The sequence below is a fragment of the Hylobates moloch genome, unplaced genomic scaffold (assembly GCF_009828535.3).
Source record: "Hylobates moloch isolate HMO894 unplaced genomic scaffold, HMol_V3 SCAFFOLD_29, whole genome shotgun sequence".
NCBI lineage: Eukaryota > Metazoa > Chordata > Mammalia > Primates > Hylobatidae > Hylobates > Hylobates moloch.
In genome coordinates, this window is record NW_026652304.1 from 2,960,674 (window position 1) to 2,975,849 (window position 15,176).

Sequence of the window (15,176 nt, forward strand, 5' to 3'; positions counted from 1 at the left end):
ACGCCACTGCACTGCAGCCTGGGTGACAGAGTGAGACTCCATCTCAAAAAATAAAATTTAAAAAAAAAAAAAAGAAAGAAAATGTAAGATTAAGAGTTTGGGACATGTGATTCCAGGCCTGCTTTGCCACTTCATTGGCTGTGGGGCCTGAAGCTCAGTAATCAACTTCCCTGGGCTCTGTTTTCTCATCTGAGAAGCAAAGGAGCAAAATCAGATGATTAATTTTTTAAATACTGTGATTCGCACTTCTTACTGAATGCCTAAGTTTTACAAATAATCACTCACCATTTGGCAGTTAAGAACATAGAACAGCCTTGTCTCTTTTGGATACCTGGTTAAATGACAAATTTACTATCTTGCAATGAATACTTATCAGGCTATTTTCAAAAGAGTTTCTTGGCTGGACTCTTCTGGAATATAGTCAGCCTGAAAAGTATGGCTGGAAACCACTGTCCAAACAAAACAGATGATAACATTTGTTTTTTACACCTCTTAGAAGTAGATTAGCTATAGATCAGAGCATGCCACTGCGTAAAAAAATGGCTGGTATATATTTGCTTTCAATACATATTTGTTGAAATGCAAGAACACTTGTGTTTACTCCCTAGGAAACTCTCAGGGCGTGGGGTCAGATGAGAGCATGGAGGGGCAGCAGGCCAGCTCTGAGAGCCCCTGGGAGTCTATGACTTCTGGGCTCAGACTTGCTTCCCCAGCTGGCACTGTGTTCCTCCCGTGGGTCCATCGTCGGCAAGACCAAAGAGCTCCCTTCTAGTAAGTACCATTAAGGAGTCCAAGGTCCAGACAGAAGAGAACGAGGTCAGGTATTTCCAAAGTATTTCATTCTAATGAAAATTTATTTCAGAAAAAGGCCATAATTACCCTTTGAACTAAGTTAACAAGAAAGCTATATTTTTGTCACTAGTTCTATTGTTACCTCAAAACAATAGTAACAAAACAGAAAATAAAAAGAATTACTGAGAAAACCCAGAAATTAAGTACTCTCCCCATCTCCCATTCCAGACATAATAAAGTGATGCGATTTAGACTAAAATTTGCCAAGCCAGTACACCTTTTTCATCCTACTAGGCAAACACAAATACCACAGAACAAGAATTCCATCTTAAAATAAAAGCTCTGAAAAATAAAGAAGGTAGTAATAACCTTTTACTATGTGACTACTGAAGGTATTACGTGACTACTGAAGTCTTTGATTAGGAAAGGAAAATAGACCTCCCACAAGTAAAATTAGTCACAATTTATGATAACCTGAGAAGAAAAACAGATTCTGGATTTGTCAGTTCCCTTTGAAGGTGGAGAAAAGCTTATAAGCTCATGATCACCCTCTGAACCCTTTACAAAGGGCCACACAGTCACATCAAGGTGTCAAACATACCCTGAATTGCAATTCCATCTTGGCTCGGTGGGATAAGAAGTTTTGACTCAGCCCTTTGAGGAGAGCTTCGATTCCTCCATCCTCTGACCAGAGCCCCCACCATAGCTGCTGGCAGCATGCTCCCCGGGTCGCCGTGGTCCTGCCTTGGTGGGTGTGGGGGCCTGGTCAGGCTGTCACCGCAGGAGAATCATGTCCTCCTTGCAGGTGCTACACCCAAGGCTGACAGGTCCGGGCAGTTCCTCCCGCCCTCATCTCCCGCCCACATTCTCATCCTTCTTGCGTTGTCAGACCTCCCTCGGGAGGCCCAGGGAAAGAAAGCTTGGGAGGTGAGACAAGAGAAAAACAGACAACAGGAAACATAAAAATGAAGAATAGGAATAAAGTCAACAGAAGAGAAAGGCCGATATCATAAAAGCACAGTCTCCTTGCTATGAGGAATCATTTTCGATGCTTCAGTTTTTACGTAAAGTCTAACTTTTCAACAAGCAAAAATGACCACGTGTGCGAGGGCTGAGGCAGGGCATGTACCTGCATACCTATTTCTCTTTTCTCAGACTATTTTCCTTGCTAAATTGGAAGAGTTTTCAGGCAATTGTTTTTCCAAAGAGAACCATCTTCTACATAAACAGAATTTGTTTACAATACAAGAAAAGTATTTCTAATGTTTGGAGTGTTCACAGAATTACACTGGCATTTGAGAATGAGGAAAGTTGGTTAAGAGATTTAATAAAAATCCCAATCAAGTAAACTCTCAAAGACTTTTAAAAGATGAATCGAATCCAATGACCTAATTAGCTCTCCTGTGGAGCCCAGGTAGAGGTGCCTCATCCTTACCAGCTGGTGCCTGAGCTGTGCTCATATAGGACACTGCTCCCATGTGCCCCCTACTGGTCAGGTGCCAGGTGCACACTGGGCAGTGACCAATGACTGCATTAAAGCAGGGGGAGGAGCAAGTCGCTCTAGAAAGTTCTAGAATCCCTTGGCCATCTCTGTATGCTATATTCATTCAGCCTAGGTGGTAGAAGTTGAGATTGAATTAGCTGTAGGCAGCCTGAGAGGTTTTGGTATTATTTACTGTTGTTATGACTTTTATGGGTTACATAGATGGAATGATCCATGCCTGATTTCACTCTTTTTCCCCCCTTCCCTGGTTACATCTTATTTAATTCAATAAGATCAAGATAGTTTCTGCAGGAGGTGGGCAAATTCCCCAAATCACCTAAAACTGATCACATTTAAATAAAACTACAATTTACCAAAGAAAGAGTATTTTGAGGATACACACCTTACATATTCATTTTGTTGACATTTACCTTATTATTTTGACCTTTCCAAAATTCAGAAAACCTTTAGTATCACTGTGATCAGAGGGAAAGTCAAAATGCAGGATGGAATTTTAAAATGGTAGAAGAGTAGGAAGCTATTGGCTCTATTCTCTCCACACCCCAATCTCAGGGCGGGAATCCTGCAGCACCATCTCGGAGGGGCAGCCCTTGATGAGAGGCACGTGTCCTGGGCCTCCTTGTGGGGTGCCTCTCCTTCCTCACTAGAGTGGGATTCCTCTTTTCCACGGGAAGCTCCTTCTGCCACAGAGGGCTGAGCTGGGCTCTGATGGGTTCAGGGAATTGCTGCTCAGGGGCAAAGCCACCTACTCTCTAGGGAAAAGGGCAAAGAGGCCTTCAAAATCTCTGTTCCTGTCACACCCGGAGTCAATAAAACAGGCTGAAGCTGTCTTCTGCTGGGGCCATGCCCTGTGGGAGTGGGGTGGCATTAGGGAAGAGAGCAGGGGAGCCCAGTGCTCAAGTGTGGGGTTTGGTCTTGTCTTGGAAGAGGGGGCTAAGGAGAGATCTTGAGGAACGGCCCAGTGTCACTCATTGGAGACAGGATCAGGAGGTGGGAACACAGCGCTGTGCATTCACCTGGAACCATCTCTTTGGAACTTCGTGTTCCACTGTAGGAGACTGCATGGGCTGAGAATTAGGAGTGGTAGGGAGTTGAAGAGAGCCTCTAACAAGACAAGCAGAAGCAACTTTGACCCCATCTTTAGGGTGAGGTGGCAGAGAAAACGCAGCGATGCTGAAAGCACACACGTGCTTCCTTAACCGGACCTGCTGCGGGTGAACCACGCCTTTCCCGGAGACGCAACAGAAAGCAGCTCAACAGCAAGCCCATGAAGTCATTTCCCCCCGAAACCTGTCTTATTGTAAGATACACCCCCACCTCCCACCATGAAAAGGGACACACTGAGAAAAGAAACACATCTAAAGGACTCGGAATGGAGGCTATTAAAAATCTACTAACGCCCTCCAAGTGGCGCTCTTCTTGGAGGCCTCGATCATTACTGCTGCCACAGATCCAAAAATCCTCATCCCCCATGGGCCAATCAGAAGTCCAGGGGGAGACACAGGGTTGGCCAGAACCATTTCGGAAGCGCAGCAAACTGCCCAAATTCAGACACTGAGACCCCTGCACAGCTGCTGCCATCAGCCACCAGACAGCATATGGAGGTATGTGAGAAAGTAGGCGGATGGAGCCAGCTGAAATTTCAAATACAAGTCCCCAACCCCGCACCTGAATTTCCCACGTAGGAGAACCTCCTTTGTGCATTCGTCATTCCCTAAGCAGCCAATCACAGTACTTCTCGCACTCTGTTGAGATGATTTACTTGTTATAGTTTGTCTCACGCAACTATCTATCCCCAAGCCTCAGGGGGCACTTAATGGGATGGAGATTCCGAGGACTTGCTCTGAAATGGCTGTTCTATGAAGTCCAAGATAGTGCCAGGGAGCCTGCATTTTCTAAAGCTTTCCACATTTGCTTACATTGTCAGCCTGGATCTAAGGATAATATGAAGATGCCAATTTACTAGCCTGAGGGCTTCCTGAAGTCATGGACCACAGCCTTCTTTGTGCCCAGTATAGCATATGTACCCAGCACACAGATTGTTGGCTGAAGACAGTCCCGGAGGCCAGGGACATCTACCCGCGGTCTCCGCCTGAGGAGGCTGCCTGATACTTTTATCCTTCCATGAAACCCACTGCTTGCCACTGCCCTTGCCACCACCCTGGCTGCAGGTGCCAAACTGTAGGATCGCTCCATCTGACCTCCATCCCAGGCCCCCTCAATATTCCCATATTTCACTCGCCTGTGATGCTTTGCCCCAGAATACGATCTGTCCAGGCAGCAGTTTCCTGCCTCTTCCGCCCCACCAAGAATGGCTCCATCTTTCCTTCAGACGTCCTATGCCCTGGATACTAGTGCAGAAGGGTCCATGCGTCAACTCAGGGTTCAAGATGAACAGCATCATTGAACACTCTGTCATCCTTAGTTTGCCAGTTATAGCAGGTGGATGCACAGTGTCCAAGGTTTTCCCCAACAGGAAGCTAAGCGATGACCGTGACTGCTGTGGGAACAGCCGTGGTCAGGAAGAGGAAGAAGGGTAATGTCCTGCCTGGGAGGTCAGCGCCACCCTTCCACACACACACACGTGCTTCCTTCACCGGACCCGCTGCGGGTGAACCACACCTTCCCCCGAGATGCAAAGGGAAGCAGCTCAACAGTGACCATGAAGTCATTTCCCTCCCAAACCTGTCTTATTGTAATATGCACCCCCTCTCGTCTCATGAAAAGGGACTCACTGAGAAAGGAAACACATCTGGAAAACCAGAATCATCCTGAAGGCTGTTTAAAGACCACTGTGGCTAGCAACAAACTTTCGTTCATGGGTGTTTGTTGCTAATGCCCTATCGTGACGAATTAAGAACTATTCTCTAAATTTCATAAACATAAATACTGTCCCCATCTGTGCTCTACAGAGGATAAGGTTGACTCGGGCCATGTGTTTCTCTGGAGTCTCTTAGGGCCTAATGTGGTTCTGAGCACAAAGAACACATGCCAATTGAAGAAACATGTGTCAAGCTGTGATGATGTAGTTGTCAACTGTTAAGATGCACACGAAGCCATCAGCATTAAGTATGACATCCAACTCTGTAGCAAATACTTGACCTCCTACTATAATGTCAGGGAGGAGTCTTGGGGTGAGAGTGGGGCTGTGTGTGGCGTGTTTCATCCTCACTCCTGCTGTTCTCTCATTTGGGTGGTGCTCCAGGAGCTCCTGGTCTCTCTTTAACCCGCATATGCCTCTGTTGGGGGCAGGACTCAGGAATTAGACTGGCATGCATACGAAGGGAAAACTGGGCAGGCATGATCTGGCTGCACTTTTGCTTTCGGGGCACAGAGCTGCCCACTGGTAGCACCCGCTTTGCCTCCCCCCTGCAGGTGCAAGGTCTGCTCCTATGTGTGAAGGGCTGCTCAGGTCAGCCTGCCATCTAGGAAGTTTCCGATTCTGAGTTCGGTATTAGGACAGCTGCACACCCAGACATGAGACACAATCTCCGATGTCAGCTTATCAGCAATAAAGGTGAGAGTTTAGTCTCCCTCTGCCTTCCTGCTTGGTTTCAAATTCTCAAACTGGGCAGAACCTGGCCAGGTGGAGAGGGTCTTCACTGCCCTTTCCCCAAGCCCCCATGTCTGGTGGACTGGCTCAGGGACATGCACTTGAGGAACAAAATGACCCCCAGAGATGGTGGCTTCTGACAGATGCGGCACTGTGGGTGTGGGCCGTTGGTTTCTCATGTGGCCGCTCGCAGCACAGTGTTTTGTGCCACAGTTCGCTTTTGCAGTCTTGCAGGTGGCCTTTATCGTGGCCTGGTAAGCAGCTTTAGTGCACTTTTTACTTTGGCAGCTGACTCAGCTGCTGACAACTTTGCCACAGGTGAGTGGCTCTTTCTGGAGTGTCGTTGGGGCCTGCCAGCACAAGGCCCAGACATGCAGGCTCAGCCTCCCCATGCACAGAGGCTGCATGGCCTCAGCAAGGTGGTCTTAGCCTAACTGTGGGGGAAGGGGGGATTTAGGGAGCAGGCATCACGTTTGCCCCTCACCAGATGTACTGAGGCAGAGTCAACTGTAGGTAAAGCAGAGTCTTTGTATTAACAGGATTTTTAGAATTGGGGTGGAGCCATATTGCAAAGCACCATGCTCTGTGCACACTGCAGAGTGGGGTTTAGCTTTAAAGGATCACTGCCTGGCCCATTCAGCCGTACTTCATCAGCGGCTGCAAATTCCATTCTGTACTCAAGGCCAAAAAGAAATTGAGGAGCTGCAAAGCTTGGGTTCAGGAAGCTCATTCACAGGTTTCAGGGTCTCCCTGCACTACAGGGCCTCAAGTTGGCTCCGAATCGCTGGGTTCGTTGGCTCCGAATCGCTGGGTTCTCTCAGACACCACCGGGACTCTGCTCCGGGCTGCATTTACGGAAGGATAGCTGTGCAAAGCTGACGACTCCAGTGGATGGGGAAAAAAGGTTTTCTAAATGTGGAGGATGTGGAACCATCTGTGTATATAGAATTCTCAATACAAAGAACATGGAGGAAATTCTACAACTCTTTTTTTAAGAAGGGAAATAAAAAAAAAAAAAAGATCCATTATTATCCTTTTTTTTTTTTTTTTTTTTGAGACAGAGTCACGCTCTGTCGCCAGGCGTGGCATGATCTTGGCTCACTGCCACCTCTGCCTCCTGGGTTCAAGTGATTCCTCTGTCTCAGCCTCCCGAGCAGCTGGGACTAAAGGCACACGCCACCATGCCCAGCTAAATTTTGTATTTTCTGTAGAGAGGGGCTGTCACCATGTTGGTCAGGATGGTCTTGATCTCTTGATCTACCCGCCTCAGCCTCCCAAAGTGCTGGGATTACAGGCATGAGCCACCACGCCCGGCCTATTATCCTTTCTTTTCTCCAAGTGATAACCACTACCCAGGCTGAATGGTTCTGACTGGATGTTGCACAAAATTCACCTGAGCCCTCGCTAACTCCCATGCTGTCTTTACGGTCCTCAGCATTGCAGTGGCCATATATATGTGAAAAGCAGGGGAAACACCAATGCATGTATGGTTTTCTGCTAAAATAAGTTATTCCATGAAAAAATGTATTTGTAAATACATACAGAATTTGGACTCTATATGAGCATTACTGCCTAGAGATTTCATTACTTCCCAAGGGCACCTCCTCTTTGTCTGTCCTAATGGTGGGAAAATGTGCTTAAACTTGCCCACTAAGGCAACTTTTCCACAATTCTCAGTGAGTCCTCCTCCAGCTGTAGCCCTCTTCTTCCTTCAAGTGTAAAAGCTACAAATGGGTTATCTGTACTCACTGTCTTCATCTGTTCCCCAACTCGCTCCAATCTAGTCTCTTCCCCACTTCACCGCATATATCCCCAACCAAAACAGTTCTCTGTAATATGATGCTGCTTAACCCAACTGATATTTATCAGTCTCTTCTGCGTATAACTTCTTGGAAGCATCTGATACGTCTGGCCACTGTTTTCCTATTAAGCACTGTCCTCCTTTGGGGACCATGGCCCCTTAGAATCCTGGTTTTCCACCTCCCTGTACCAACATCCCTCTTCAATCTCCTTTGCAGGATCAGCCAATGACTCATTTATATTTTCAGCCCAAACTTCTGAGCACCAGACCAGTATATCCAAGTGACTATTTGATAGCTCAGCTTTGAGATTTTGCAGGAAATTGAAATGTAATATACCCAAAATGAAACACAACTTTCCTCCCAAACTGGGCCCTCTTCCAAGGGATGTCACTATCATTTGTGGGGTTCTGCCAACCAGAAATTTCAGAGCCATCCTTTCCACGTTTTTTCCATCACTCCACATATTCAAATCATTAGCACTTCTAGTCAATTTCTTCACTTCTTAATTCACTCGCATGTCACTTCCTTTTCTCCATCTCTACCCTGGTCATCTTCCATCTGTACTAGTATAACATTCTACTAAATATTGTCTGGAGGGGAGAACTATAGTGCCATGATCATTCAAATGGCAGACCTGATGTCACCCTATCCTTCCCCCATCAGCTGAAAACTCTTCCATGCCTTTTCATTTCTTCTAGGTTAAGGATCACAACCTGTATGTAACCTGGCCTCCAGCACTCACATGTTCCCATCCTGGCCCCCTTGCTGACTTTACTGACCTTCTCTCCCATACCATGCCAGACACATCACTCATCTCTAAGTCCCTCCAAAGCTCACTGTCTCTCCACGTCGCTTTTCTGCCCCCACCTCAGTTCCTGCTCACCTGTCAGACCTCAGCATGGCGATCACCTCCTTATGACAATGCCTACCTGTATTTTTTTTTCCTTTATGGCATTTATAATTACAGTGAATATCTGGCTTACAGCCATCTCTCCTACTAGTCTAGTTTAATATATTGATGGGGCGGCGGGGAAAGCGCATGTGTTTTCTTGGCTGCATCAAATTCCCACAGCCTGAAACAGCACCTGGCACAGAGTACATACTCAACGAATGCTTGCTGAATGACTGAATGAACAACTATACTGCCCTGAGGACTTTGGTATAATTAGTGTGGGTGATATCTCTATCACAGCTGTTGTAGTTTTTTAAAGTATGCTATTGCTTATAATTAGGTAAAGAAGCAAGCCTGTAATTATGAACTCATTCCCATGGGAAAACATGATCTGCTTTAAGATAACTACTTTATTTTATGGATTCTTCAAAGAGAACACTTTGGTGAAAAGTGAGCTGCCTGTATTTCTCCCTTACTTACATTTAATATTCACATCTTCTCTGCCCTGAGAAATGCTATATTGCTGAACATAGCCATGAAGTTCAAGAAATTTAACAAATAACTAAATATCTCTTTGGAGCTTAATATTTATTATATGATTACAACTTACATTAAATTATATTAAAAACTGTTATTAAGAACAGAGCAACTTAGAAAAGTCAAGGCAATGGAGCTTTCTCATGCCAAACCTTTAAAATCCTACAAACATGATTTCTGTATTTATTTTCTCCTCTATATCAAAGCAAGGCAAGGCTACCATACGTCATTATGGCACTTTCACTCACACACACAATTTAATAAGAGTTTAAAATTTTGATTTTGTAGAAAATTGCTCATTAATATTGTTGTTTTTTCAGAGATTTATTACTTATTGTCTCAGCAATGAAAGGTAATGAATTTAGGCTGATTTCTAGTTTATAATTAATTGATATTCAGAGATTTCAGATTTTAAAACTGCAATATCAGTGATAACCTAATATAAAATCCAGGTTTTCTAATCATATTTAAAAATCACCTAGAAATACTTTGTCTTTAATTCACATATTCATTTGCTCATGATTGGTTAGAACCAATTCCTAACACCTCAAGATTTGGCCATTGGAAATAACCATCTTTAGCAAAGCCTTTGTTATTTGTAATTCTACCCTGAAATGTGAACACCATAAAATTTTAGAACTCTACATTAGATTGGTGCAGAACCTTAAGCCAGAGAGTGTGCCAACATTTCTTTCTCTATTTTAAAGAGTATGTGGATTAATTACAAGGTGCTGACTGACCTGGATTAGTCTTTATCCCTGCCTGCACAAAATTAATTTCTACCATTTACATCAGTTAGATTAGGTCAAGATGGGTAATTCAGGCTGAACCTAATATAAAAACTCCTGTTTACTAGGGCATCTGAAGTTAACACAGATCTAGTGAAACAATTCCTGTTTATATATTAATGGCATAAGGAGTTAGATTTCTCCCTGCTCACTTTGTAGAGTTGTGAAAGCTATTCAGGCACTGCTTAAATTTAGGTGTTCATTGGGAATAGTTTTAAAACACTCAGCTATGGTGGAGGGGCCTGGGTGGGCAAGGAGAGATGCTGTTCAAGTGGTCGAAAGTTTCAGTGGGACAGGAGGAACAGGCTCTGGTGATCCACTATACAGCATGGTGACTGTAGTTAATGATAACGTATTGTAGATTTCAAAAGAGCTAAAAGAATGGATTTTAAATGTTCTGACCACAAAGAACAGCCTGATTTGATCATTCCACAACGTATATATATGCATCAAAACATCACATTGTATCCCACAAATATATACAATTATTATCAATTAAAAATAACACTAAAAAACACTTTGCTACAAAAAGTGAGGGAACACATTGACCTATTTTGCTGCATTTTGTCTTTATGCATCATATAATACTTGTACTGACTTATTTATTTATTTGTTTATTTATTTATTTTAGAGACAGGGTCTCTCACTCTGTCACCCAGGCTGGAGTACAGTGGCGTAATTACAGGTCAGTGTAACCCTGAACTCCCAGGCTCAAGTGATCCTAACTCCTCAATCTCCCAAGCAGCTGGGACTACAGGTGTGCACCACCGTGTCCAGCTAATTTAAACTTTTTTCTTCTTTTTTAAGACGGGATCTCACTATGTTGCCCAGGATGGCCTTGAATTCCTGGCCTCAAGTGATCCTCTTGCCTCAGCTTCCCAAAGCACTGACAACATTCTACATGAGGGGTATGTATCAGATGTGTGAACGTAAGTGGGCCCCCTAACCGAGGCTTGTATCTGCATGTGTCAGGAAGGGACCTATATCATGAAGATGTCCCTACAAGAGATGACATATGAATTGAGTCTGGAAGAACAAACAGGCATAAATAGGAGTCAGCCAGCCTGGAGTCATGGGATGGGGTTAGAAGTCAGTCTAGGCTTTTAAGGAGAGGGAGTGCCATGTGCAAAGACCCATGGTGCAATCCAGTAGAACTGCAAGCAATGCAGTAGGGTAGAAACTGGTGGTGTGTGTGTGTGTGTGTGTGTGTGTATGTGTGTGTGTGTGTGTGTGTGTGTGTGTGTGTGTATAGGAGAAGAAGCAAGAAACAAGACTGTAGAGGTAAATAGGCACCAGACCACATAGGGTCTTATGTATCCAGTAAAGAGTTTGGACTGAATGTTTTAAATGGAGGAGTACCATAATCAATCATATCTGCATTTTGAAAAGACAACTCTCAAAGAAGTTGGAAAACAGACCAGAGGAAGAAATAGCGCAAGTATGGAGATGGACACCTACTAAGGAAGAGGTGGTGGCAGCCTGGATAAAGGCAGCTGCAGGGAGAATGCCTATAGTTTGAGAACTGATTGGATGGGGCTGGGCTATGAAGGAGAGGGAGGAAGGAGAGAAAGGCTGCAGCTTGTGGTTAAGGCACCTTGGGGCTGGTGTTGCCATTCACTCCCAGGGTATGCATAGAAGAATGGGAGAGAGTTGGTTATAGGGTGGTGGGTGATTCAGGAAAATAATGAGTTCTATATTTTTAGATATGTAGGCTGTCACTAAGTATTTTTTCTCATTATAATTAATTCCATGAAGACATTTTTGAATGTGAATTACGTTAGTGCCTTTAAGTTGCACCAACTCCACTTTCAGGGTAGAATCTGTCTCCTTCATCTCCATTTCTCACAGCTTCTAGCACTGCAGTTGCTCAATAAGTTCTTGTCTCATGACACCATCGGGATAATTGCCAGGAAGGAAGAGCTACAGCAGGTTCAAAGGGTAAGACTGTCATCATTCTTATTATATACTGTCAGGTTTTCTCCAAAAGGATTATATAGTTTACACTGTTAACAGTAATGCATGAATATAACCTGTTTCCCCACAACCTGTCCCTTGTTGATTTTTGACTTCTGTTTATTTGATAGACGTAAAATGTTTCCATTTTAAAATGTATTGAAGTTGAGTGTTATTTTCAGATTTGGTTTCCTATTTGTTTTCCTTTGTGTAATAGCCGGTTTTATCCTTGGACCACTTATCCAATTAGAATCTGACATTGTGCTCACATTTATATAAATTCTTGTGTGTGCACATGAATTAAGTCTCCAATTTTTGTTGTGCATATTTTCCCATTTTGTTGCTTTCATTACGTTCTAGTTTTAAAAGGTTTTAAACTTCATATCAATACATATGTGCATCTTTGCCCTTTTTAATTTTCTCCAAAAAATTTTTCTTCTTTACAGCTGAAACTGTGCTACTGCAAATCTGTAATTCTTTAGTTCATTGGGAGTTCACTGTGACATATATTATATGGCTTCTGGGTCTGAATCTTGAATATTTTTTCTTTTGAATTATATGTTGCATTAGTAACTATTTTTACTCAATTTTTACTCATTTCATCTATGTTTTATAGGTATTTAATGATATCTGCAATAAATGTTTATACAGTTTCTTTTTTGCTACTTAATTTCATCTTCTTAGATTTAAATAATCTTCATGCTTTTTCCCCCACTAAGAAAAGTAAGTTTTATCAGCCAGGTATGGTGGCTCATGCCTGTAATCCCAGCACTTTGGGAAGCTGAGGCAGGTGGATCACTTGAGGTCAGGAGTTTGAGACGAGCCTGGCCAACATGGCGAAACCCCATCTCTACCAAAACTACAGAAATTAGCCCATAACACCTCTGCACTCCAGCCTGGGCGACAGAGGGAGACTCCATCTCAAAAACAAAACAAAAATTAGTTTTATCATTAAAGACAAGAGACCACGGCCAGGCGCAGTGGCTCACGCTTGTAATCCCAGCACTTTGGGAGGCCGAGGTGGGCGGATCACGAGGTCAGGAGATCCAGACCACGGTGAAACCCCGTCTCTACTAAAAAAAAATACAAAAAATTAGCCGAGCATGGTGGCGGGCGCCTGTAGTCCCAGCTACTCGGAGAGGCTGAGGCAGGAGAATGGCATGAACCCAGGAGGCCGAGCTTGCAGTGAGCCGAGATTGTGCCACTGCACTCCAGCCTGGGTGACAGAGCAAGACTCCATCTCAAAAAAAAAAAAAAAAAAAAAGACAGGAGATCAAAATAAAACTATCTTAGGAAGGGGATAAAAGACCCTCCAAATATAACTGAAAGATAAGGTTGTAGGGAGGCTCTCCCTTTGCCCAACTTTCTCCACTAATCCAGAAAGTGTGAGAGAAAAAGCAAGAATGGATGAGCATGTGTGATGAATGCACAGGAGACAGTGCACGCAGCTGAGGGCACACACTTTGATGTACAAAAGATCTGGGTGAGAGTCCTGGTTCTGCCACTTATGAGCTGTGTGTCTTCAGGTAAGCTCCTCAATCATGCAAGTTTGCCCATCTGCAGATTAATAAATGGTGTGAACAGAGAGGGGACTGAAGGGAGAAGGAAGACTAATCAGCAGCTGTTGTTATAGGTGATATAGGAGAAATGATCATATTCATGCGAAGAACTTGCCCTATACTGTCTGCTGGCATATGGTAAGCTCCCAAAATGCTGCCTGTGGTTATTAAATATTTCTCGGCTAGGTCACTATATAAATCCATACGAAAGTTTTGAGCTTATTACTACATTTTTAAATAGCAAACAGTTTGCAATTTGTGTGTGCCTTTTTAAAGAAATGTTTGAGGTGGCCGGGCATGGTGGCTCACACCTGCAATCCCAGCACTCTGGGAGGCTGAAGCAGGCGGATTACTTGAGGTCAGGAGTTCAAAACCAGCCTGGCCAACATGGCGAAACCCCATCTCTACTAAAAATACAAAAATTAGCCAGGCATGGTGGTAGATGCCTGTAATCCCAGCTACTCAGGAGGCTGAGGCAGGAGAATGTCTTGAACCCAGGAGGTGGAGGTTGCGGTGAGCTGAAATTATGCCACTGCACTCCATCCTGAGTGACAGAGCGAGACTCCATGGAAAGAAGAAAGGAAAGAAAGAAAGAAAGAAAGAAAGAAAGAAAGAAAGAAAGAAAGAAAGAAAGAAAGAAAGAAAGAAAGAAAGAAAGAAAGAAAGAAAGAAAGAAGGAAGGAAGGAAGGAAGGAAGGAAGGAAAGAAAAAGAGAAAGGAAGGAAGGAAGGAAAGAAAGAGGGAAGGAAGGAAGGAAGGGGAAAGAAAGAGAAGAGAGAGAGAAAGAAAGAGAAAGAAAGAAAGAAAGAAAGAAAGAAAGAAAGAAAGAAAGAAAGAAAGAAAGAAAGAAAGAAAGAAAGAGAAAGAAAATGTTAGAGGTGTACTCTGGCATTAAGTAACTTGAAACAAAAGTGAAACTCAGGTGCCATAAATGTAGGTCTATAATAACTGATAACAATGCTTTGAACCTGGCCAGCGCTCTACTCTTCATTTAGGTGGATATAATTCTTAGAAGAGTTTATATCACTTCCTGATTGCAGGTTAATTCTCAGAAAGAGAAGACAGCTTGGACTCTGAGGTCATTCTTTGTCATTAACAGTAGAGTAAAAGAGCAATTATCCAAATTCCTTAAGAGATGAAAAGTTCTGCTTAACTGAACTTTCTGTTAACTTTAGGGTTAGCAATAAAAACCTTTTTTCAACGCTTGTTAATTTTTTTTTCCTAAACTGGGTCATGCACTTCCCTACCTTGATAGGTAAAGGCGGTATACAAACTATAATTTAACCTTCCCCGATGATTCAGATTGTTGCCCTGCCTCAGGGTCGAATCTATAACAGGGAGCAGACTAAGAAGGTGGAGGAGCTGGGATTAATAAACACTGATAGGCTGATGCACATTCAAAGATTCTTTTTTCCTTAAATAAATTCCTCATGTCTATGTACTTTGTGTGTGTGGTGAAGAGGGAGGTCAGGCTCTCTTCTACAAACTGAGCTTAGAAAAAAAAACAGTTCATAGGCTGAGCGTGGTGGCACACACCCATAATTGCAGCACTTTGGGAGGCCAAGTTGGGTGGAATGCTTGAGCTCAGGAGTTTGAGACCAGCCTGCAGCAACATAGCAAAAGCTCATCTCTACCAAAAATACAAAAAAATTTAGCCAGGCATGGTGGCTTACGCCTGTAGTCCCAGCTACTTGGGAGACTGAGATGGGAGAATCACCTCAGCCAAGGAGGTTGAGGCTGCAGTGAGTCATGATTGTGCCACTGCACTCCAGCCTGGGTGACAGAGTAAGACCCTG

At 43.7% G+C, this 15,176-nt stretch overlaps 1 protein-coding gene across 2 annotated transcripts in view; it reads right to left on the bottom strand.

Moving 5' to 3' along the window:
* LOC116463220 (pleckstrin homology domain-containing family G member 1) overlaps positions 1–15,176 on the bottom strand; it is a 247,426-nt gene that overhangs the window by 157,377 nt on the left and 74,873 nt on the right. Inside the window, exon 1 of one of the 2 annotated variants that reach the window (XM_032146225.2) lies at positions 4,539–4,699. The exons of the other annotated variant lie outside the window; for it this stretch is intronic. Coding sequence (XP_032002116.1) covers positions 4,539–4,617 — 79 coding nt within the window. The 5' untranslated portion in view covers positions 4,618–4,699. Of the gene's footprint in view, positions 1–4,538; positions 4,700–15,176 lie in introns of those variants that run through there. 2 annotated transcript variants of the gene reach the window in all.